The sequence below is a fragment of the Danio rerio genome, chromosome 20 (genome assembly GCF_052040795.2).
Source record: "Danio rerio strain M-AB ecotype USA chromosome 20, GRCz13ab, whole genome shotgun sequence".
Lineage (NCBI taxonomy): Eukaryota > Metazoa > Chordata > Actinopteri > Cypriniformes > Danionidae > Danio > Danio rerio.
Window position 1 is genome coordinate 15073628 of NC_141040.1, and position 23760 is coordinate 15097387.

The 23760-nt window shown below is 37.2% G+C and overlaps 3 protein-coding genes across 5 annotated transcripts in view; 2 read left to right on the plus strand and 1 right to left on the minus strand.

Annotated features, from left to right (window-relative positions):
* The window catches only part of lpgat1 (lysophosphatidylglycerol acyltransferase 1), a 92906-nt gene extending 88824 nt beyond the window's left edge, over positions 1-4082 (plus strand). For 2 of the 3 annotated variants that reach the window (XR_015517782.1, XM_087297307.1), the window contains exon 8: positions 1740-4082. Coding sequence is in view for 2 of the 3 variants with exons in the window: in XM_087297307.1 (XP_087153433.1) it covers positions 1740-1891 (152 nt within the window). In the remaining variant the exon portion in view is untranslated. 3 annotated transcript variants of the gene reach the window in all.
* LOC137488715 (uncharacterized) overlaps positions 1-23760 on the minus strand; it is a 731364-nt gene that overhangs the window by 667097 nt on the left and 40507 nt on the right. The gene's annotated exons all lie outside the window — the stretch shown is intronic.
* nek2 (NIMA-related kinase 2) lies at positions 12903-23648 on the plus strand. The gene is given in 10 exon segments (NM_201050.1): positions 12903-13002; positions 13091-13220; positions 14324-14541; positions 14903-15143; positions 16324-16406; positions 16745-16871; positions 19418-19640; positions 21939-21993; positions 22151-22227; positions 22944-23648. Coding segments are annotated over 9 exon segments (1323 nt in total). The 5' UTR covers positions 12903-13002; positions 13091-13124; the 3' UTR covers positions 23147-23648.

Here is a 23760-nt window from a genome sequence, read left to right on the forward strand (position 1 = left end):
GTCATAACCATCTGCGACAGCAGCATGTGAAATTTCTATTCAAGAAACTGTTTCTATTTCTGTGACATGATGGCTGCACGACAGCATAAACTACTATGACTATGGTTAAGTCAGATACTGATTATGTGCTTTATTTAGTATAAAATGCTACTAATGTGTCATGACGAAAAGATTGCGATCACTGAGAGATTGAGGTCTGTGCCGGATTGTTTTAGTCCTGATTCCGCCAGGTTTTATTCTGCACCAGACCGCTTCCCACTTAGATTAATTTTCTACCCGACAGTTCCTGCTAAATTTAGATCTGGTTTCCAAATTCTCAGTTTAAATTGCATACTACCAAAAGAGAAAGATGACAAATAAAAGTGTAGGTTGTGCAGGGATTGATTTAGTTTTGTTTACCCCTTTGTGATGAGACATGAGTGCCGCCTTAAACCTGAGGTTCCATTCTTCTGAAGCTGTTTATGCAACGGATGCTTTGCTCAGTGCCGCACTGCGCTCAAGGCAGTTGGAAGTAACATTTGCGAACGCAGACATACGCATGTTACTTAAAATGAAACTATTCTGTGGCGTAGCGTAAATATAAACAGTGTCCTGAGTAGTAGATGAGTGCTGCGGACTGTGTGAGTAGAATGCACGTGCAGAAAGCACTGGTCATGCGTTTAGCATGTGTAATAGTCATGTGCACTTTCTGTACTGGTGCTCAATAAGAATGAGGAAATCACAAATATGCTGTTCCAAAATAATGTCAGGACTCAGGAACAGTATATTGTTAGCCCGCACGCTCCTGTTCAAATTAAACGAGTTATCAACCGATACCTCGTTTTATTCTGAAATGTATTCCCGCATCACAAGAAATCTGGTCAAGTCCTGCGGCTGCAGACCTCTACTGAGGTGATTCGTTTGGATTTGTAACGGTGTAACAGGAAATGGTAGCAGTTTAAATAGGCTATTAATAACGGATATAAAAGATAAATAACTTTTTTGTAAAAGCAAGAGAGAATCATGCGGCAGTGCTGTTAAAGGAGTCTCAAATGATCAATGACCGCAACACGTTTAATTCCAGAACATTTGAGCTCGTTTCAGAGTTCTTTTATTTTCTTTTTCATTTGTTTCATTTTTACAAATGGTTTTATTAATGGTTTAATAAAATCCAGTTTTGCTATTTAGCCTATTATTTTTATGCAACAGATGCAAACTAATTTGCTCTTAGATGTGGCTGTGTCCTCACGTGCAGCTCACGCTTCAACACCTGCTGCTGCTGAGACAGAGAGAGACAGAGAGAGAGTGCACGAGAGCAATCGAAGAAATTCATTTTTATCCAAAAGTGTTGGTCAGGTGATGTTGATGTAAACAGCTAAAGCTATTATATTATTTATAGTTATTTTATTATTAATGATAATCTTTAAAATTTAATAATACCATTCATTTTTTTTTCAATAATTAAAACATGTAATAGGTCGACATTAGTGCAAAATGAGCTAAATATCGTCTTTAAAATCGTCATAGGTTTCAGCTCTCTGCAATTTATTATTTTTTTTTTTTGCCTATCATCGATACATGATACTATCGTCTATCGCCTCAACCCTAATGCCTAGTCTGACAAATTCAGGCTAACTGCTTGTCGCTTTAATATTGTCGCATGTAGTTTGGACATGGTGTTGACCTGAAAATATTCATCTTTCAAGTGTTGACAAATTCTCTCTCATTTCTTTTCTCATTCTCTCTTTGTTTGCACTTAGGAGCTTTCCCTCCACTAGATGGTCAAAAAGAGATGGTCTCCCGAGAAATGACCCTGGACAACGCTTGGCTGTTTTTGGTCCAGACGTTCGCCTTCGCCTCAGGCTACATGTGGTACAGCATTCTCCATCACATCTACTTCTGGCTCTTCTGACTGCTCTGAGGATCCCGTAACGCGCAGGGATGGAGGAGGGGAACCGCCAGAGACCAAGAGCCCCTTCCCTGATGATCGCCCTTCTCCTCTGCCCCGGATGGTTGAATGTACCCCGCAGGACGACCACTTTCAAGTTGCTGTATCCGATTGCGGTCCCCCATCCTTACTTCGGACAGACACCTCCACCCAAATCCCAGCTGCCCATGCAGATGTGCGTTCATCGTCCTTTTAGAATTTATTTTATTTTTTATCTTTTTGGGCGTAGAACCAGTTCAACATGTTTACACATGCGCGCGCTCACATGCAGAGAGAAAATTTATGCACATCTAAATGTTTACTCATGCACATGTGGACACACCTTTTGGTTTTTATTTTTGACTTACAATCAAAATTAGGCTCAGGAATAAGCCAGAGATAGATCTGTCACGTCCTATTCTTTCTCATGTTCTGAGCTTCGTCTTTACTTTCGTCCCCAACCGTTTTTATCGTCAAACTCCCAAACAGGATGACTGAAGATTTGTTTTCAGAGACTGCTGTCCTCTTTGGAAGAGCCTCCTCTGGCCTTCATTGCACTATGAATCCTCGTCGCCCGCCCCAAAATGGAAGACCCCGGGTTTTGTCCTGCCCTCATTGTTCACCTCGTGGCCGTTCCGTCTCGTGTTGACTGGATGTGTTTTTGTCAGTATTGAGAGAGAGAGAGAGCGATCGTGATGTTTACACACTGACTGAAAGAGGGATCGGGTTTGGAATGGAAAAAACAAACTGGTTCTTGTTTTAAAATCGACAAAACAAGGAGACTTTACACAATCGACGCCATACAGACACATCCACAAGACTGCCACATGATAGGACAAATAACCCCCTCACCTCCAAAGTTTTACAAATATTAAGCCATATGCTTATCTTCGGGTCGAAAAAGGGGGCGGACATTCTACTGACTGAACTTTTTTGTTTTTTGTTCATTGTCCTAAAGGAAAAAAAAATATTTTAATTTGTTTAAATTTATTTTTGAGTCTCATTTCTGTACATGTGACAGCGTAACCTGCCTGTGCGATTGTGTGCGACTGCCCATTTTATTTTTTTGATTTTTAAAAAAAATTTTTTTTAGATGCACATAATGTCTGGTAGCTTAATGTTATATCAGAGTGTTGGCAAATATCTGTTTAAATAGTTTTATTTGTATTTTTTCTTCCTCATCCTTGTACAGAAGGGAGTGCGAGCTGGAACGGCCGAATTACATTTTTTTTGTTGTTGTTGTTTTTACTTCTGAAATATCATGAATGTTTAGGAAAGACGAAGGAGAGAGGAAAGAATTCTGTCCTGGCAGGTGCTTTGTTGCTCTCAGTATCTGAGCATCGCCTCGTTTGCCGTTTTTTTTCCCCAGCGGTGATCGTGTCGTGTTCATCAAAATCGTCTGGAAACTGCTGCCACAGGCAAGGGATCAGAGATTAGATTGAGTTTTGTGCTGAGGCGCGGAAATATTTTAGACTAGCTTTAGACTATCTTGAGGAAAGTGCCGACGTTTTCCTCGAGCTTGAGACAAAACTGCATTTTTCATGTGTGAAATTGAGACGTGTGTGTGTGTGTGTGTGTGTGTATGTGTGTGTGTGTTGATTGAGTCCGTCTACATGTGCTCCTCGTGTCGAAGGGAAAAAATGGGTGAAGTCCAGCAATAATGTACTCAAAAATAAATGCCCATGTTGTGGCGCTCTAAAGAAGCAGTGCTTAGATGTACAAATTAGACATTTGTAGATGAAAACATTGCACCGTAATTGTCATCCCCCCCTCCTTTTATCCGAAGCCATGTCATTTGTGAAAGTGGACTTTGTTTCTATAGCTTGCCAGATTGAAATGTGAATGACGCCAGAAGACTAAAGCCAAGTTAGATGCGGACTGCATTCAAAGCAGGCTACGTCACTGCGAGGATCTCCTCGTCTCATTCTCGCCGTGTCTTTCAGATGGAGACGTAACATTTTTGTTTTCCTAAGTATGGTTTTTATGTTTAAAAAAAAAAAAAGACGTCATCAACGAAGTGTGAGATATATCTATATATTAGCAATTTAACCAAATTACAATAGAATGGTCCATGATTTTCATTTTGTACTCCTGTTTCTCTTCCTAGCTACCCAGCCATTTTACAACACACAGATTAATTGTGCTGGAATAAAAATCATGCGCAGCAGTGAACCCACAGGCTCTTCTCTGAGTGTTATTGATCAGAGTTGCAATTTTCATCTTTCAGGCTGCTCAAGTCAATGAATAACATGCACTGGTGAATCATTCACAGGAAATGTGGAATCTACATACATTTAGATGTGTTTTGATAGCATATTGTGCCTTGGTTGCCTGTGCAAATCACACTTTATGTTCTGAAGAAAAGCCAGACTTTGACCTTTCTATGAGTAGGGTACAAAACGGTTCCATTACTTTAAGGAACCTTACACTTCTTTTGGAAATAGACTCATTTACTTAACTCTAGGGTTAAGCTGTTGAGTTTTACCATTTTTTTTAATCCTTTCAGCTAATCTCCAGGTCAATCAAAAACACTGTTATCTTAGCTTAGCATAAATTATTGAATTGGATTAGACCATTAGCATCTTGCTCAAAAATGTTCTCTTTAAACTTTGTCTCTTCTGTAGTTATTATCTGTAGTATTCTGTAGAATATCATTCTTTCATTTTGTCAGACTTTGTACACAATGTAACAGAGGAGTCGAGCTTTAATTAGAAAATTATCAAATCTTAAAAAAAAAATTGCTAATGGTCTAATCGTATTCAGTGATTTATGCTAAGGTAAGCTATAGGTTTTTCCTGTCTGTCATGAGATTGACTGATTGGTTTAAAAAATGGTTAAACTCAACAGTTTATCTCTAGGTACTTGTAAATTGAGCCTATTTCTAAAACAAATGAGTGTTCAAGAATACCAAACTGTCGAATTATTATAATCCCAACATAGGCTCATTCTGAAAACGTACCCCTATATACATTTCTGGAGATCGTGAATTGTGTAGCCAGAAGTACATATGGCTGCATTAAGTTTTTAAAATGAACGCTACACGGCGGGATGGCGCAGTTCCTTTTAGTTCTTACCAGTTCCTTTAGTGCTTTCGCTTACCTCTGTATGGGTGGCTTTCCTGCTGTTACCAGCTTGTCCAGTAACTCGCCATGTATGTCGGTGGACTTGAGGCGCAGAGTTGACTACGATGACAGGGTTCGAGTCCGGCGAAGAACAGTTCCAAAAAGCGGATAAAGCAGTAAATAACAAGGTGAGAATGTGGTAAAATCTGAAAACGTGGTAGAACTCAGGTCTTTTTTTTCTGCATTGCTTTTAAAAACTGTCGGTTGTGTTTAGGGAAGTGCATGGTCACTGGTCGAGTGGGTGGGGTTATCGCTCGGTTGGCCATTCAGTCAGTTTGTAGTGGCCTCTGGTGGATTTACGTGAAAACAGCAGGCACAAATGGCACTCGCGAGAGAAGCGGCAGCCTCTGGTGGATTCGAACAAACAAAAACTGCAAAAAAAAAAACAGCTCGTGGGACATATTTGGCGCTCTCCAGAAATGTATATAAGGTTACGTTTTCAGAATGAGCCTGGGTTGTATAATCCAGATTTCTCCACTCTAAACCAAATTTCAGATGATTTTTCACTTACTTAAGGCTCCTACACACTGGGATGCTTTTCATTTGCGTTTATCGTCAGCGTTTCACGAGACGTTTCTCTGTATTCAAACCCAATCGATTTTCACTGGCATCAAGCAGAAGAGTATGCAAAATCACTCCTTGACTTTAGATGGCGCTACACAACTTTAAGCTTCTGACACCCGCTTATGACACAGAAGCAGAGGAGGAGAGGATGTTAACATGCTTGTTGTTTAAGTTACTGGTGACTCGAACAAGCATGGATGGTTCAAGCAGCAGCTCCAGCTCTAGCGATGGAGAAATGATTATTGTGTACAGAGCAATCAGCAGCTGCATGTTTATATCGCCTCTGGGTATCTTCTTCAATGTGCGCTCACATTGACAGTTTTGCGCTTGAGCGCCTCTAAGTGCTGTTTACTGTAACTTCAGCAGCTCCGTGCACGTGAACAAAAGTGCCGATCTGATTGGCGGAGAAGGTTTTAACGCGGCGCATCAAAACCAAAAAGCATGAGGCGTTTTGTTTTTTTTAATGACGCTTTTGCGGCTGGCGTTTTGCGCGTTGGTATGCACGATTACATTGACGCCCTTTATTTAGTCAGGAGGCGTTAAACGACGATGGAAAACGCAAGCAAAAAACGTCTCGTGTGCACGGGCCTTTAAAATGCTGAATTTCCAGCGGTAAGCAATCCTGGTCCTCACGACTGAATATTTTCTGGGTTTCTCTTCCAGCTTCCGAGGTTTGTTCCATTCGACTGTAAGTTTTCTGAGAAGTGGATGTCACAAGATATTCTGCCCCAGTGGCGTAGCGCAAAATGCGGAGGCCCCCCTGCAGGGATCACCGATGGGGCCCCCAGTTTTCAAGGGGGGGGGGGGGGGGGGGGGGGGGGGGGGTTGGGGCGGCAGAGCCAGAGATATACACATAGCCTATACACATATATCTATGATCGGGAGTTTTCCTGGATGTTAGTATTTTTATTTTTATTTCAATTATGAAAATTATAATTTTACATCACTTTTCTACATTGATGGATCAGTGACCGCACGGGCATTCCTGACAAAAAGCTTGTGTTTGTGTGTACAGAAATGTACTATCCACCTCCCTGTTAAATTTGATCTAATCATGTCCTGAAACACAGCTCCTCTCCTGCTTTCACTCCTCATACTGACGGAGGGAGCGATTTGTTTGTGAATGAATCTCCATTATGAAAGACTCCTTCACTAGCCGACAATAATACAAGTTTCTGGCACCGCAGCATCTCGTTGTCATATTTCTTTTTCATTGTTTGCTGATTTTATTCAACAAAGCTAGCATAAACCGAGTATTTAGTGCGAATTGGAGCTAATTTGACTTATAGTGAATGCAGTAAGTGGCTGTATTATTATTATCAATAACGCTACCTGTTTAGCACAAATTTCAGAACATACAAAAACGTAAAAAACTTAATCCTACCTATGGAATGTTCTGCCTTTGTGCTTTGTTTTCTTTGTTTGCTCGTTACTACACTCGTAGACAGCGCTACAGTCCCGCATCTTCACGTAATAACACTTGTCTAGTGCGACTGAATGACATTTGTCCTGGGAGCACTGTACCAATGTGGCTGCGCTATTGACGCATGCTCAGGGTCCCTATACAATATCTAGTGTATATATCTATGTCACAAATTGAGGTGCGGGGAAATGAGGCGGAGTGGAGCGACAACGCGGGGAATCCTTCACAAACTGAGGAGCGATCACAAACCGAAAGCGGCGAGAGCGTCAAAGTAGCCAGAAGTCATTCATTTTTTAACGAGAACCGGCGGCGAGAAACAGCGGCGCGTCTTCATTGGCTATGACGCGGTTCGGCGGCAAGCAATCAGAATGAAGTAGTCCACCGCTTGAGAGGTGTTCAGAGAACACAGACCTGTGAACTTTGGTTCCGTCCACAGTTGTTCCCAAGAGTTTGATTATTGCGGTTCCTGGATTTTAAATTTTTGAAAATCGCGACGACGTGGGGCCCCCTAATCACGCGGGGCCCCCCCGCGGTGCGTGCCCTGCGGGCCCGTCCGCTACGCCACTGTTCTGCCCTGATTCCAGTTCAGAGAAAAAACTACAGTAGCCACAAACAGTATTTTAAATCCATCTGTTTACAAGCTTTATTTACTTGTTCACATACATTTCTAGTGTGTCAACACTTAAACAGGCAATAGTGGAAATAACAAAAAAAAAAAACTAATTTTATATCATTCAGATCAAAGTTAAACGTGGTCCTTCCTAAGAATTTTTAAAATATTTGCAGCGCTCAATAATAAAAACTGCCCGGTGGCCCAAGGCCAGCGTGAGAGACGCTTGGGACAGTAGACAGGATCGTTACTGGCCAGATTGGGACAGTCCTGCCTTGTCACTAACATTTAATTTGTCTGCGACTATTTGTCAACTGCGTGCATTTTAAGTTTGTGCTTTTAAGTCTTTAAACACTACCTTCTCTGTGATGTCCTAAACACCATATTGCTTTCCGGTTCCTCTTATCTGATTTGATGTTTTGAGCATGCAGTTTTTTTCCATAACCTGGTAGCAACCAGTACAGAGAAGAAACAGCAACATGTCGGCAACATCTAAATATAAGGCTAAAAGAAAATGTCTGTTTCTAATGTTTTAAAAGCAGACATTTACGTGTGAACAACGCGCCAAAAAAAATGAAGTGATGTTTTGCAGTTTGCCATCAGTTTGACAAGTCAGCCCACCTTTTGTTAAATAATTTCGAACTGCAATAAAATACCTCCAAATTTTTTTCATACTACTCTTTTTGTTTGCATAACGATTTAATTACATTTTTTAAGTATTAAAATTGTAGATTCACAGACTTTATTTTTAACAAATTATTTAAAATATGCGGCTAAAATATAGCTATTAACTTCCCTTTTTTTTGGTGGGGCCAGACCAGTTTTGGATCAGACCAGTACAAAAAATCCTTAGCGTTGAACCCTGATTTGTTAATTTAGGAATTTATGTATTTTATCTGCCAAGATTTGACTGTTCATGATATAAAAAGGACTAGGTCATTATTGTTTCTTTTTTCATTATTACAATTTGCAGCTAAAATGGTATTCTGACTGTTATTCCTCCTATTTTTAAACTTTCCAGACATATTTAATTATTCATTTTAGAAATGATTTAGTTTTGTGTAAACATTTTCATCTAAACAATTATACCTTTTAATGACTTACACAAGTAACATTAAATGTCAATTTTAACCCTAAAAAGGGGCAAGACCATAAAGATTTATCAGAAAATTTTATTAGACTTAATCATTCAGATTTTAATGTTCATATCTCTAGGATATGTTGACTGTTTTAGGGTTGTTATCCAACAAAACTGTTATGGCTGGTTAGGACAAATAATGATTAACAAGGAAAATGGGAATTTTTTCATTTTGTGATGTCACATTGTATCTGTTTTAGCATTTGTTGCTAAAGCCCAAGAACAAAAAAAGTTATTTTCAAGGGCCTTGTCAGTCTTTACATTCAACTTTTTTTTACATTTAAAATTTTACCTCACCAGAAATGAACATATTTGTAGGATGAGTTGTTTCATTTGTGCAATTGTCAAATATGTCTTGACGTCTGTGTGAAATCCAAAATTTCAATGTTTATTTTGTTCGAGCACATTGTTATTTAGATCAGGGTTATTCAATTAGTTTGTCATAGGGGTTAGTTCATGAATGGAGGGTCAGAGAGATATGAATAAGTGATGACACAACAGCAATATAAGAGCCCATATGCTGTATTTTTTGCTCCTTAAGACAACCATGTTGTTTTTTTGTTTTGTTTTTTTGTTTTGTTTTTTTAATTAAAACGTTAATATGTTGTATTTTGAAACTAAATAACATCACTGCATTGTACAATGTGGTTTTTTTTTACAAACATATTGAAATGTATTTCGATGCACAACAAAATCAATGTATTGCACAAGTAGGCTTCTTCTACATTCAGACCCATTCATATGTTTTAAACTGCTTACAAACAATTAGGGATGCAATAATTACAAATTTTGATTGAACGATTACAGTCTGAAGAATAATCACGGTTATTACGATTAATATGCATTTATTAAATTCAAAACACTATTAGTTTAGAAAATAGTTTAGAAAACTGCTTATATTTTAAAGTGTTGTTTATTGCTGCTCAGGAACCAAATACAGCACAAAATATGAATAGAAAACCAATAATAGTCCATTTCTCTCTTTGGATTAAAAAATAAATGAAAACGTTTTTGATTTAAACATGAGTGATCATTTTACAATGAAAATAAAAGACAGAACAATGAGTAAATAAATAAAACATAGCATAAAAGCTATATTTTAACTAAGAATTTAAATGAACTGTTGTTTTTCTGCGTTCATATAAACAATCATTTTAATAATTTGTAATAATTCGTCTAACGTATCTTTTGTTTACATTGCACTGAAAGCCACACACAGCTCTCACCACTACAGCGTGAGACCATTTTTACTGTGTGCGCCTACAGGGCAAGAGTGTGTTGGTCCACTGGTGCGTCATGTGCGCACATCTCAATTGGAAACAATCAACTTGGAACACAACATTGGAAACAACTTGCATGAGAAAAAAGACGCAATAAGTAAAGTGCCTGCTGCTATAGTTTATCCAATGTGCATGCATATTAGCCTCCGAACTTTAAACTAACAGTTGGCATAACTTTGTTTAGTTGCAGCAGTTTTGTTCCGTGCAACAGAAACACAGTGTTTTGAAGCCTTAACGGTTAACTGAAGTGAATTAAAGCGCAGTTAATAGTCATTGCAACCCTATTAACTATATCAGTGCATTGTACAAAAGGTCTTTTTCACAAGCATAAATGTTTTCGATTGCTCGCGCCACTCAGTGTCAGGTGACTCGTGCTCTGCGTAGGCTTCAACTGGAGCTCGTCACTTCATTACTATAGCGGCCGTTTTTCGACTGAACTAAATTTTATTTGATGTCTTGGTCACACTATTTTGAGGGCCAAAACAAATAGCCTTGGGGGCTGGGTTTGGCCCACAGTCGCCAATAGAATAGCCCTGTTTTAGATCATAGGTCTTTAACTCGATTCCTAGAGGGCCGCAGCTCTGCACAGTTTTGCTCCAAGCCTAATCAAACACAATTAAGTTTGAGACCATTGCTTTAGCTGAACAATCAATTTGTGCAAAACTTTTTTTTTTATTTTATTTTTTATTTTTTTGGTAATGTTCAATTTAAAATCTGACCATTTTTTTATGACTGGAGTGGGTCCTTTTGTGATGATGTCAAATGATGCAACAGGAAAGCCCCGTCCCTACTCAGTATTGCATTTTTTTTTTAGTACATCATAAATAAAGGGTTCAGCAACTTTGTTCACGCAGACAATAAAGGAGATTAAGTCCTATTTCATACCATATTCATTGAAAAATAACGCTTAAAACATTGTCTACTTATAAATAACCTCACAATGGTTCTCTGGGTTGAAGTAAAGGGTAACCTACAGCAGATCTACAATTTAAGTATCCACCAATACTAACATTATGACTTACTGTGGTCATTTTATGTGCGCTCTTATGTGAAAAAATCCGATGTGCTAAATGATTAAATATAAATGTGAACAACGTGGGAATATATAATTTAAAAAAAATAATTATTGCTATAGACACAATATGAAATAAGTTTCCACATGCTCATGCTGTTTTGATTCTTTAATGATGTCTTCAAAGATGGCAAATCAACTCACTTGGGATTTATGACGGATAATGACTTTAATAATGGATCTATTGCAATAGCAGTTGGAATGTAGAATATGTAAAATAGAAAACTAATATATATATCCTAATTCAGTATACTGGGGTGCTGTATATTATGTGTGCTGTACATTGGCTTTTCAGTAATTGTATAAATGCCTAAATTGATTTTAAACAGATGCTGAACGAATTACAGTGAGTACGTAAGATTAAAAAATATATATATATTTTTATATATGAAGGCTATGGTTTGAGGAGTCGTGTCGTGTGAAGTCTTTCACAAAAGGCATGAGCAAAAACACTTAGTTGTGCCTTATAATCGACGATAAGTCTAATAATGGCCCTATTATTCAAGTGAAAATGAATGGTTTTATCTCGGTGTCTGGCAGGCTATTTATCTCGAACTCGTATCCTGTCGTCGGCTGTAAAGGAGAAGTTTGTCAACTTCCATCAGGGCCACGCCCGGAGCCAACCAGCGCCACGAACACAACGCTGCTCCCTAGCGGGCCACCAGTGCACTGTGTAATAGAGCCCTATAAACAAAATCAGTCCTATGTTGCTTAATGTGTAGGCTTTATTTTTATTTTTATTTATTTTTTTTTGGCAAGAAGCAAAATACAATTTACATCAAATTTAATCTATTTTAATGGCAATTATCCATATTGAGTAAACTTCGTATTCCATGAAGACATTTTTGTAACTTTCCAACTATAAATCTTCATAGACAACTTTAAATGGAATTTTTAAATAGTTGTCTCTTGTCTAAATGTATATTACAACAAAAACATAAATATATAAATTATAAATACATATTTCTCATTAATCATGCGTTTGGAAAAATCAGTAGCCAGTTTCTTTTGAAAAAATAAACAAATTGCTTCTTGACTCAAAATCTTTCACCGTTTAAAGCAATGGGTTTAAAGCAGTTCGAAACACCACGGGCTGACGACACCTGCTGGCCACCATATGTATGCAAATAATCATCTTCAGTGTCTGTTGGTTGGATGGTTTGTTTATTTGTTAGTTCTAGATGACTCAGGCTAATATGACATAATCAACACTAAAGATGAATAGGGTAAAACAATAAACAGGTTTTTGTTTGGTTTTGTTACTTTCTATTTGTACATCTAAGAGTGAAATGTTTTTTTTTTTTTTTTTTTTGGAGAGGGGAGTTAGTGGTCTCTCTTTTTATCACTTCATAATTCTAGCTAAATGTATTATTATTAACTGTGATCAGGCAAAACTGTTGTGTGGTTCACCGTTAATGAAGTTGGAAATAGTGATTTTTAATAAAGCTATATGCCTGCTTACGTTACCTAAAGTCAAATCACTAATCAAATAATGATTATAAATAATTACAACTTTGAAATTTGTTCTGACTATTGATGTCAATGGCTGCTCCTTTCCAGCTACTTTATTTTCAAAAGATGAAAGATGTTCATAAAGGTTTGGACAGGACAACTTTAATATACGACGCTGTTCCCGGGCGTTCTCGCGGTTCTTCGGCGCCTGGCAACGTGCACGCTGTGCGTCTGTACGGACCAATGAGATCACTGCCAGCCATCGAGCAGAGCCAATCAGAATCCGGCGTTTGCGCACACGTTTGAAAATCAGCTTATTTTGTCGCGTCTGTTTGTTTCTCAACTCACAAAATACGTACACGCGTTTTAACTAAGGGTAAACAATAAAACACACTGGAAGTAAAACCACAGCGTTCAAGTAGTGAGTGAGTTACGGTAAGTGAACTCATTTCGTTAATCATGTGTTGTGTTATCCTTACAGTTCGCTAATGATAAATAATTGAGGTCTGCTGTATTTGTGAAGTGTGTTTGGATCTGCTGAGTTGCTGTTGAACGCGATGCCATCCAAAACTGAAGACTACGAGGTGCTGCTCACCATAGGATGTGGATCTTATGGAAAATGCCAGAAAATCAAAAGGAAATCCGATGGAAAGGTTGATAACATACCGACTTAACTGAGCTTTGCATAAATAGTATGCTTTTGTATACTTTCTGTAATCGACCTTTAATAAAAACAGCTAATGGTTAAGGTTAAGGTGGTCTTATATTCGCACATTCTGACTTTCTTCTTTAATTAATTTCAGAAAAGTGTTTTTTTGTTGTTGGAAATACTAAATAGGGAAGTCATATTAAGAGCCAATGGCTATCAAAGCACAACATTGTTTTCAGTCAGTAAATAGTGCTGTTGTTGTTTTGAAAGTATACTTAAATGCAATTTAGGTCAGAATATTCAACATGGAATGAATATCAAAATCGGAAGCGTTAAAATGAACGAATATGCGTATTTTAAAACAAATGTTCCTAAATGTTAGGAATCAAAGGCTGAAGCGGTCCCCAAAAAGTTGCATATTGTATCAAGCTGTTTATGCTCAAATTCACGTTAATTTATACCGTTTGTATGTTGGCGTGTCATAATAATCAATATATTGACTTATGAACATATGGACATGACCTCAATAATTTTTTTGTGATTCAATATATATCGCTCATACATAATAAAAACTATTATAGTAACGTTTTAGCTGATTTTGGAGCTCATATTGGATTTGTGAGCATCAGTATGGTTAAAAACACTAGTATTTAGTAGAAATTCCTATTGTATGTTTTCACGTGGGTGTCTGACAGCTGAAAATAGATCTGGTAGCAGATATCACAGCCTCTTTTACTTTTTACCTCACAATTTTTGTTAATATTTATTATTATTCATTTAGTATAGGCATTTTCACACTCTGATTCCAATGCCTAATTATTAAATTGATTAAATTCCAATGCCTAATTATTAAATTGGTTAAATTACTATAATTAAATTAAATATTCATAAGAAAATATGTGTTGTTTGGAAGAGTGTACTTGCATTGTGATGCTATTATATTGTCAATACCACAATATATTTTGGTGCAACATAGAATCAGATATTATGACAGGCCTATTTGTATGTTATGATCTAGTGCAACTAGAAAAGTAATATTGCCAGCTGGTCGTAGCAGATTCTTTGGTGTTTTTCCCAGTGGATTGATCTGAATCATGTCTTATCTAGATTCTGGTCTGGAAGGTTCTGGACTATGGCACTATGGCCGAGGGAGAGAAACAGATGCTGGTGTCAGAAGTCAACTTGCTCCGTGAGCTGAAGCACCCAAATATCGTCCGATACCATGACCGAATTATTGACAGAACGAACACGACATTATATATAGTGATGGAATACTGTGAGGGTGGAGATCTCGCCAGCCTCATCAACAGAAGCATCAAAGACAAGTAACGTTACAATATATGAAAGTTGATCCAAAAATGAACCCTTCCTCATTTTCTCACAGTGGTTTGAAACTTTTAGAAATGTCTTTTTTTCTGTTGAACACAAAGCAAGATATCCTGAAAAATATCAAATAAACCATTGACATTCATTTTTAGGAACAAATTTATTGATATCGGTCGGTGGGTATTTTTTCTTCGGTATCTTCTTTTGGGTTTGACAGAAGAAAGGAACTCAAACACATTTGAAACAAGTAAATATAGACAGAATTTTCATTTTTGTGTGAACAATCTCTTTAAACTTCTGCTGTTTTGTTGTTCAAGCTTCTTCTAAATTACAGATTTTTTTTTTCCCCTTTCTTTGCAGGCGATACCTGGAGGAAGAATTCATCCTGCGTGTGATGGCACAGTTGTCTCTGGCGTTAAAAGAATGCCATGGTAGGAGTAACGGCAGCAGTACAGTTCTGCACCGAGACCTGAAACCAGCAAACATCTTTCTGGATGCCAAACAGAATGTAAAGCTTGGCGATTTCGGTTTAGCTCGCATACTAAACCACGATACAAGCTTTGCTAAAACGTTTGTTGGAACGCCATATTACATGTCGCCAGTAAGTGTTCTTTATCTTGAAGCATTCACCTTTTGTCCATTTATTAATACAATCATTTAAATATGGTAGGGCAGGGGGATGTCAGTATATAAGTGACAGTCTTGTATCCTAATAATCTTTATTTCTTTTACTATGTAGATTGTGTCAAAGCAGCTTAACATAGAAGTTGTATTAAATTGAAACTCTCAGTTCAGTTTTGCTCTTCAGTGTTTGGACTAAGCTGTAAAAATTAAACCACACTGAACTGAACTAATCCATCGATGCTCAGATCCACAAGTCCCAAATTAAGCGAGCCATGATAATCTTATATATCATAGCACTTTTTCTGTAAATTCAGTCAATTAATAGTTTATATTCTGTATATTGAGTTTATCGAAAGCACTATTTCTATTTATTGAGGTAAAGTTGGTTTTTGGGCCATTCCAAACCTCAACATTTATTTTTATAAAAAAAAAAAAAAATGAAAAAAGAGCTCATGAATATTACAATAAATTGTAAGTAAAAGATATTTGAAAAAGTATTGGTTACCAAATTGTTTGTTATACTGCTTGCCTTCTTTTGTATGGATATAGAATGCAAAGTTAAAATATTGGATAAAGGACTTTTTATATTTTGGGTGAACTATCCCTTTATTATTATCCATATTCATTTATTTATTCCTTCATTTTCCTTTAGCATAGTCTCCTATTTATCAGGGGTTGTCACAGCGGAATTCCAGCTGCAACCCAGTACTGGGAAATATCCATACACTCTCATTCACACACACACACACACACACACATTATGGCCAATTAAGTTCATCCAATTCAGCTATAGCGCATGTCTTTGGACTGTGGGTGAAAACGGAGCTCCCAGAGGAAACCCACGTGAACATGGGGAGAACATGCAAACTCCACACAGAAATGCCAACTGGTCCAGCTAAGACTCGAAGCAACAGTGCTAACCACTGTGGCACCTGTCCTTTATATTTATGCATACTAAAATCAAACAGATTAATGGTGTACAGTTATTTTGGACCAAGTTCTTTCAAGTACAATTCTGTGTGCCTGGAAAGAATATCATCCTCAGATACCTAGAACAATTTTTCGTTGTCAAATCTTCATGTCTTGGCATGCATAAGTATTTATCTGTGTACCAGTTTCATCATGTTTTATTAACACCTTTTCTCTTACGTTCACAGGAACAAATGAATCGCATGTCCTATAATGAGAAATCGGATATATGGTCTTTAGGGTGTTTACTCTATGAACTATGTGCTTTATCGTAAGTATAAATGTATTCTTGTTCTCCTCAGTTTTTTTAATACTGTGTACATTGACTGAATTTAAAGGGATAGTTTAAGCCAAAAAATAAAAATTCTAGCAATATTTACTCACAATTCACTTGTTCCAAAACTGTTTGAGCTGTTTTTTTCTGTAGTACACAAAAGATATTTTGAAGAATGTTGGGGAAAAACTTCAACAGTATGTCAAAGGGTGCTTTCCCCCCCACGTTCTTAAGAATATCTTTTGTCTTCAACAGGTGAAAGAAATTTAAAAGTATATAAAAGTTTAGAACTGATTGAGTGTGAGTTAATGAGAAATTTTATTTATTTTTTTTAGGCCCCCATTTACAGCATACAACCAGACAGAGCTGGCTCGAAAAATCAGAGAAGGCAGATTTCGAAGAATCCCATACCGATACTCGGATGAGCTAAACACACTGCTTTCAAAAATGCTCAACTTAAAGGTAAATATTGGTGAGGGTAAAGTATGCAACAGTCTGAAAGTAACAACACCACTCATTGTCTTCATTGTGAATTCAATTGTATTGTATAACAGCTGAATTTGTGGAACAACTGTATCTGTAGTAAACAATATCCATGACCCTGTTTTTCACAGTGGAATATGGGATCTCCACCTTCATCTGCAAGCATATTAATTTTATTTTATCTGTGCATTTATGTTTCTACTCTAACATTGAACTGTCTTAAAAGTTAAGATTAAAAACACTATATCTACCTTCTACCAAAAAGTGCATTTCAACACCATTTCAAACATGTGATTCAATTATTTACAATATAAAAGTATGCTGTTTGTTCACAAAACATACAGTACATTCACCGGCCACTTTATTAGATACACCTTACTAGTACCGGGTTGGGCCCCTTTTTGCCTTCAGGACTGCCTTAATCCTTCGTGGCAAAGATTCAACAAGGTTCTCGAAATATTCCTCAGAAATTTTGGTCCATATTGACTTCATAGCATCACACAGTAAGTTGCTGCAGATTTTTTGGCTGCACATCCATAATGCAAATCTCTCATTCCACCACATCTCAAAGGTGCTTTATTGGATTGAGATCTGGTTACTGTGTGGACCATTTGAGTACAGTTCACTCGCGGTTTAGGACATGGCATGTTATCCTGCTGGAAGTAGCCATCAGAAAATGGGTACACTGTGGTCATAAAGACATGGACATGGTCAGCAACAACACTCGGGTAGACTATGGCATTGACACGATTGCTCAATTGGTACTAATGGGCCCAAAGTGTGCCAAAAAAATATCCCCTACACCATTACACCACTAGCCTGAACTGTTGATGCAAGGCAGGATGGATCCAGGCTCCAGGGGTTATATGAGTTACTGTTGTCTTTCTATCAGCTGGAACTAGTCTGGCCATTCTCCTCTGACATTCAACAAGACGTTTGTGCCCACAGACCTGCTGCTCACTGGATATTTTTTTATTTTTCAGTCCATTTTCTGTAAACCCTACAGAAGATAGTTGTTGCTGAAATTCCCAGTAGATCAGCAGTTTCTGAAATACTCAGACCACCCTGTCTGGCTCCAACATCTATGCCACATTCTTAAATCACCTTTCTTCCCCATTCTGATGCTCAGTTTGAACTGCAGCACATCGTTTTTAACTTGTCTACATGCATAAATGCAGAGTTGCGGCTATGTGATTGGCTGGTTAGAAATTTGCGTTAAGGAGCAGTTGGACAGGTGTACCTAATAAAGTGGCCAGTGAATGTAGATTTGTTTTCAAAGTCAGTGCATGTCATAAGTGAATTAATTAGCTTATTTAATGCAGTTTTTTTTTTAGCTTTATTAACACCTAAATTGAATGAGTTTGGCACCCTGTTACTAAACTTACCGACATGTCTTGTAACTAAAATACAACAACTCGCAGTATACAGTTAAACAGAGTAACTTAACAATGAGTAAAGTTTTCCTTTACAGTTGCCCATGTGGTAATTTGTAATGTTTTAACTAACTACTATTCTACCAGTCACAGTTTTGCATTAAGGGTATAAAATGGCATCTTGGCACGGTGACATTACATTATCATTTAGCATCAAATTAATCTGCTTTTAGTAACTTCCTTGGCCAACACTGGTTGAGTAACATTACAATCTCATGACTGACTGATTATTTTAGTGAGATGCCATTTGCTTCAGTAAGTTGTACTGTTCCCCTAACCTACTTGAATGATCATTTTGTGGTTTTGTCATTTGTGTTGTATCTGTAACTACTTTAAATAACGTTCACATTCTACTTTATCTCCTCACTGACCGCAGTTGGACAGCCCAGAGGCCTGAAAGCTCCACTCAGTTTTCAATATTAACTGTTTTTAAAAAAAAAATAGAATTATAAAGGTCATACAGATGATGAATTATAATTAATAAGTTTGATGGTTTTATGCTTCAAGTCTGCATAACGCGGCAGTTAAGATTGTTCTTTTTTCCTATATTTTGACATGCTTCCAAATGAAACTGTCATAAAATGAGAAATTAATGTCAGGGAGTGCTTGATATCATCCATTGGGAGGTGGTTGGAATATGGACATTAGTAAGGACAAATGGGTGAACCAAGAACCGCACTGATTGTTTCACCCTAAATGCATTCCATGTGATCAGAAGTGAAGTCATTTTAAGGGGAGAGGGTAGGTTATGATATTTTATTAAAGATTCTGAGAGAATTTTTAAGAAATAATCTAGTGCACATTTGCATTGTTATAGCAAACACAACTATAAACTTATATAAAAATAATATTACATTTTGATTCCATGCCAACTTTATAGCACATTTTAATTTAAGATTATCAAACAGATTGCTCTGAGGATGTCTGCCTGCATGTTTTAGCATATAATTACCATTTTCATACATTGGCTGAATGTTTGAAACATGTTTAACACATCGTTAGCATGTATTTTTACTTCAGATGTTGACTACTATATATTGCAGAATGTGTTTGGGCACATCCTGACTGGTGGTCTTTTTTTTTTTTTGTCAGGACTATCTGAGGCCCTCTGTGGAGTCCATCCTGCAGAATGGTTTGATCTCCGGTTACGTGGCCCTCGAGCAGAAGAGGCTCCAGGAGAAACAGCGGCGCAGATCAGATGAGGCAGAGCAGCCCAAACATCCAGAGTCACCACTTCTGGCAGAGCTGCGGCTTAAAGAGCAGATTCTCCGAGAGCGAGAGCAGGCCCTCAAAGAGCGAGAGCAGCGGCTAGAGCGTAAGCACACTGTTGTTGGCCTTCTGAAAGCTAAAGGGACAGTTCAAACCATTTTATTTGTGTTATGATTTACTCATCCTCCACTTGTTCCAATCCAACATTTGTTACTTTCCTTTGTTAGATCTTTTCAGGAATGTTTCAAAAAATGCCCATAGACTGTTTTCACACAGTCTCCATTTTAAAAGCAAAATCGAGGCTGCGGTGGGAAGAAACCCAAAAGTATTGCCTGGAGCTGCACAGAGATGTTGTGTAGCTGGCTGTAAATCTTATGAGCGAAGAGAAAGTGACACGAATTTATTATTTCACCCCCTTTCGAGTGACCTGAAGGTCTGTTCTGAATGGATACTAAAAATAAAGTTGATGAACTAATTCTTTCACTGTATCAGACCTATCACAATACTGAATTTTGACAGTGAAAAAATTTTAAGGATTTAAATTTCCAGCTAATAGAAGTGCTAGAATGTTCTTAAACGCAGCTGATTTGCCATTAGTGTTCACTAGTGCTCAACATAAATGACTGTGATTGGCCGTAAAGGTCATCAGTTCACTGCTGTTCACTGATGTTTACCGAGTGCAAACACAAACTGGCAATCGACTAATCTTTACGGCTTTAAGACACTCCAGTGTTTCTATATTTTTGTTTGTGAGATACTTTTACCATCTCACTCGTGGCAAGTTTAGGCGAAGGAATGTTTACCAAGTAAAACTCAGACAGTTTAGTTTATTCTGCTTTAAACCTGCAGGAAAATATCAGGGTTTGCTAAAAGACAGTTTATTTTACCATCAATCAGGGTCAATAATGGTAGCCTAGTACAGATTTCAAAGAAAAAGCCTAATATTAAAAAAGGAAACATAAGCTGGACCACAACAGATCAGCATCAAGTTTTAGATTGTGCCATCTACTATATACAGTAGACTTACAGGTCTGTTATTTTTACTAAGGAAGATACATTATTTGAGCCCCAGAACTATAGAAACTGTATTAGGTTTTAAAAAAATACATAAAAAATACGGCACAGTATCGGGATTGGGTCTGTATCGATCGATACTCAGTTTTAGTATCAGGATCGGATCGTTTCCAAAAAATGGTATCGGTGCATTCCTAGTAGACTGTTAGGTTGGGGTTAGGGTAAGTTGACATGTACTAGCAAAGTTTCTTATATAGTCAGTAAAATCTATGTTGAAGGAGCAGTATCAACAGATATTAATCAGACCGGACCATCAAAATAAATTAAACCATCAAAATAAAGTGTTACCAGTGGACTTTCAATGAAGGAACGGAAATTGGCAGAATCCATAAGTAACTTAATTTCTTTTCAGAAGACAAATAAAAGCCCTGTGGTTTTGGAAAAATTAAAGATTTTCATTTTGAAATGGATCATTATCATTTACTTGCTGTTATCAAATGCTACATCTAAAAATATTAATTGTCCTAATTTACCCACTAATTAACTTTTTTTCATTTCACTCATTAATCAAACCCACAAGAATTTTGATCCTCCTCACACAACTGAAGACTTTTGTTAGATTTGTCTAGATTTGTTGTCTGTCAGGTGAGCAGATTTGAGTTTGACCATATTTGATGTGCTACAGTAAATCCATCGATGTTTAAATGGAATTAATATCCCCAAATAAATCTATTCAAGTGTGTCTTCAGGAGACTTTAAAGGTCCTGTGAAACAAAAAAAGTTTTTTAGTTGTTAGTTAGTTTTAAGGACATCAATTAGCTATTGTTCTCCAAACAGTGACATAGTTTTCCTTTAAAAATGTTAATTTGATATAAACATACAAAGCTTGAAGTGTCACCGCAGCCTAAATGCATCAACGTTTTTATCATGTCACCTCATACTTCAGTTACTCATCAGATCTTCACCAATCAAATGCTCTCTAGTATCTGTCATGCCGGCCTGCCCCCTTCAAGACGCTTCTCGTTTGCTTTTCATTTGATGCGCTTAATCACTCTCACTGGATTAGCTGTGATCAAAACAAAACACCATTGGCCATTATGTCCCACCTTCTCTTCATTTTTCAGTTGAGATTGTCAAACAGTATACAAAAGCCTTTCTCGGCACATTTAATGATTAGGTTCATATATATTTTTGTAAGGTGTTTTGTTGGACTGAACATCAGATTGCATTAAAATAGCTTTATTTGTGTTGGAGTGTTGAAGAACAAAAGTCTAAAGGATTTTTTTGTTTGTTTTTAGGTGAACCTTTAGTTAAGAAATTCTATGCTTTTGGTGTCTAATGGTTTACCTTGTTTTTATTATTTTTTTAATTATTTTTTTATTTTTTGCAGAAAGGGAACAAGAACTGTGTGTCCGAGAACAGCAAACTAATGAAAAGCTGGTCAGGTAAATAATATAAAGCTAGCTTTTGCTAATTTGATCATGTGAGTGTAATAGATATTAGTAGCTAACATTAGTAGTGAGCATCAAAAACCTTGAATACTACTACACGTGTATACGGTGTTGATAAATTCATTATTATGGGTATGTGTGTGTACGACAGAGCCGAGAGCATGTTGAAGGCGTTTAATCTGATCCGACAGCAGAGGGCGCTATCTCTGCTCAGCGCCAGCGACACAGGTATTAATCTTTTGTGTTGTTTATGCATCTCACTGGTTTCCTTCACTGCACAGCTTTCTGTTAATGTATAAATGGCTGATATTTTTATTATGTACACTACTGGTTAGTTTGTAATAGAGATTTTTAGATGAAGTATATGATCTACAAAGACCAAGGCTACAAAAATACAATAAACATCATGAAATATAAGTGTTTAAAGTAGCTGTTTTCCATTTGAAATATTCAATGTCATTTTCTTATTCATGTGATTTGTGAACGTTTTATTTCAGCATCATTACTTCTGTCTTTATCATCACATGATCCTTCAGAAATGGTTGTTGTTGTTGTTGTTGTTTTTAAGGACACTAAAGGTTCATTCGAAAGATTAGATAACAAGAACAGAAATAAATTCTTATCAGACATTTCTGTTTTAGTTGTTCAAGGATGCATTAAACTGACCATTCTCCATTGATTTGAACAACTATTTGGGAGCAATAATATATAGTATGATAAATGAGCGCCTAATAAAATAAGCAAATGCTAAAAGGGAGCTAAGGAGTGAAGTGTGCAGTGGAAAGGCAGTGTGCAATAACCACTAAAAACATGACTCAGCTGAAATTTAAGTAGCCCCTTGAGTCATCATTGTTTGAGCCACAGATATTATAATGAGAGGGAAACAATTAACTATATGTGGTTTTTCGAAAACGAATGAAAATTCTCATTTTGCGTTTCAACAGAGAATGAAGAGAACATCTCTCCAGGGAAAAAGAGGGTTCACTTTGCAGGAGACGGGAAGGAGAACGGCAGACTGATCATGAAACCTCAGGAGCACATCCTTGAGAAGAGACACCAGCTGATGAACAAGCGCATACAGACACTCGGAGAGGAGGAGAAGATGATCCACTCGCCAAAACACAGAGAAATGCAGGGAATCCGCTAGCCTTCAAAGACACTGCCACTGTGGTCAATCACGTCAAGAGGATTTCGTCTAGTTGTGTATATTAAGAGATAGATTCCTGCTTTAATTTATTTGCTGCAGCATTTGTACAGTACACTGGAGCATTTCATTTAAAGGGACAGCTAACCCCAAATTCAAAACTCTCTTATCATTTATTCACCCTCCAATTTTTCCAAACCTTTTCGTTTCTTTTTTTATTTTCTGATCACACAAAAATGAAGATATTTAGAGAAATGTTGGGAATCAGTAGCCATTAACTTTAATAAAATTTGTTATATCCCACTATAGATGTCTGACTATCAATTACAAACATTCTTCCAAATATCTCCTTTTGTGAAGAGAAAGGGAACATCTTGAGGGTGAATAAATGGTAAGTAATGTTTTATTTTGGGTGAACTGTCTTTTTAATGTGCATTACACTATGGATGTTTTATTGCTAGAAGCATTGTTTTTATTTGGAATAAATAAATGAATAATGGTTGCACTTATATGTATTTGCTTCTGTTGTGGGTCACTGACGCAAGCTTTAGCTGTAAGGGACATGCTGTGTTTGTACGCGGAGTTTTGCGCTTTTCTAGAAAGCTCTGATTTTCCTC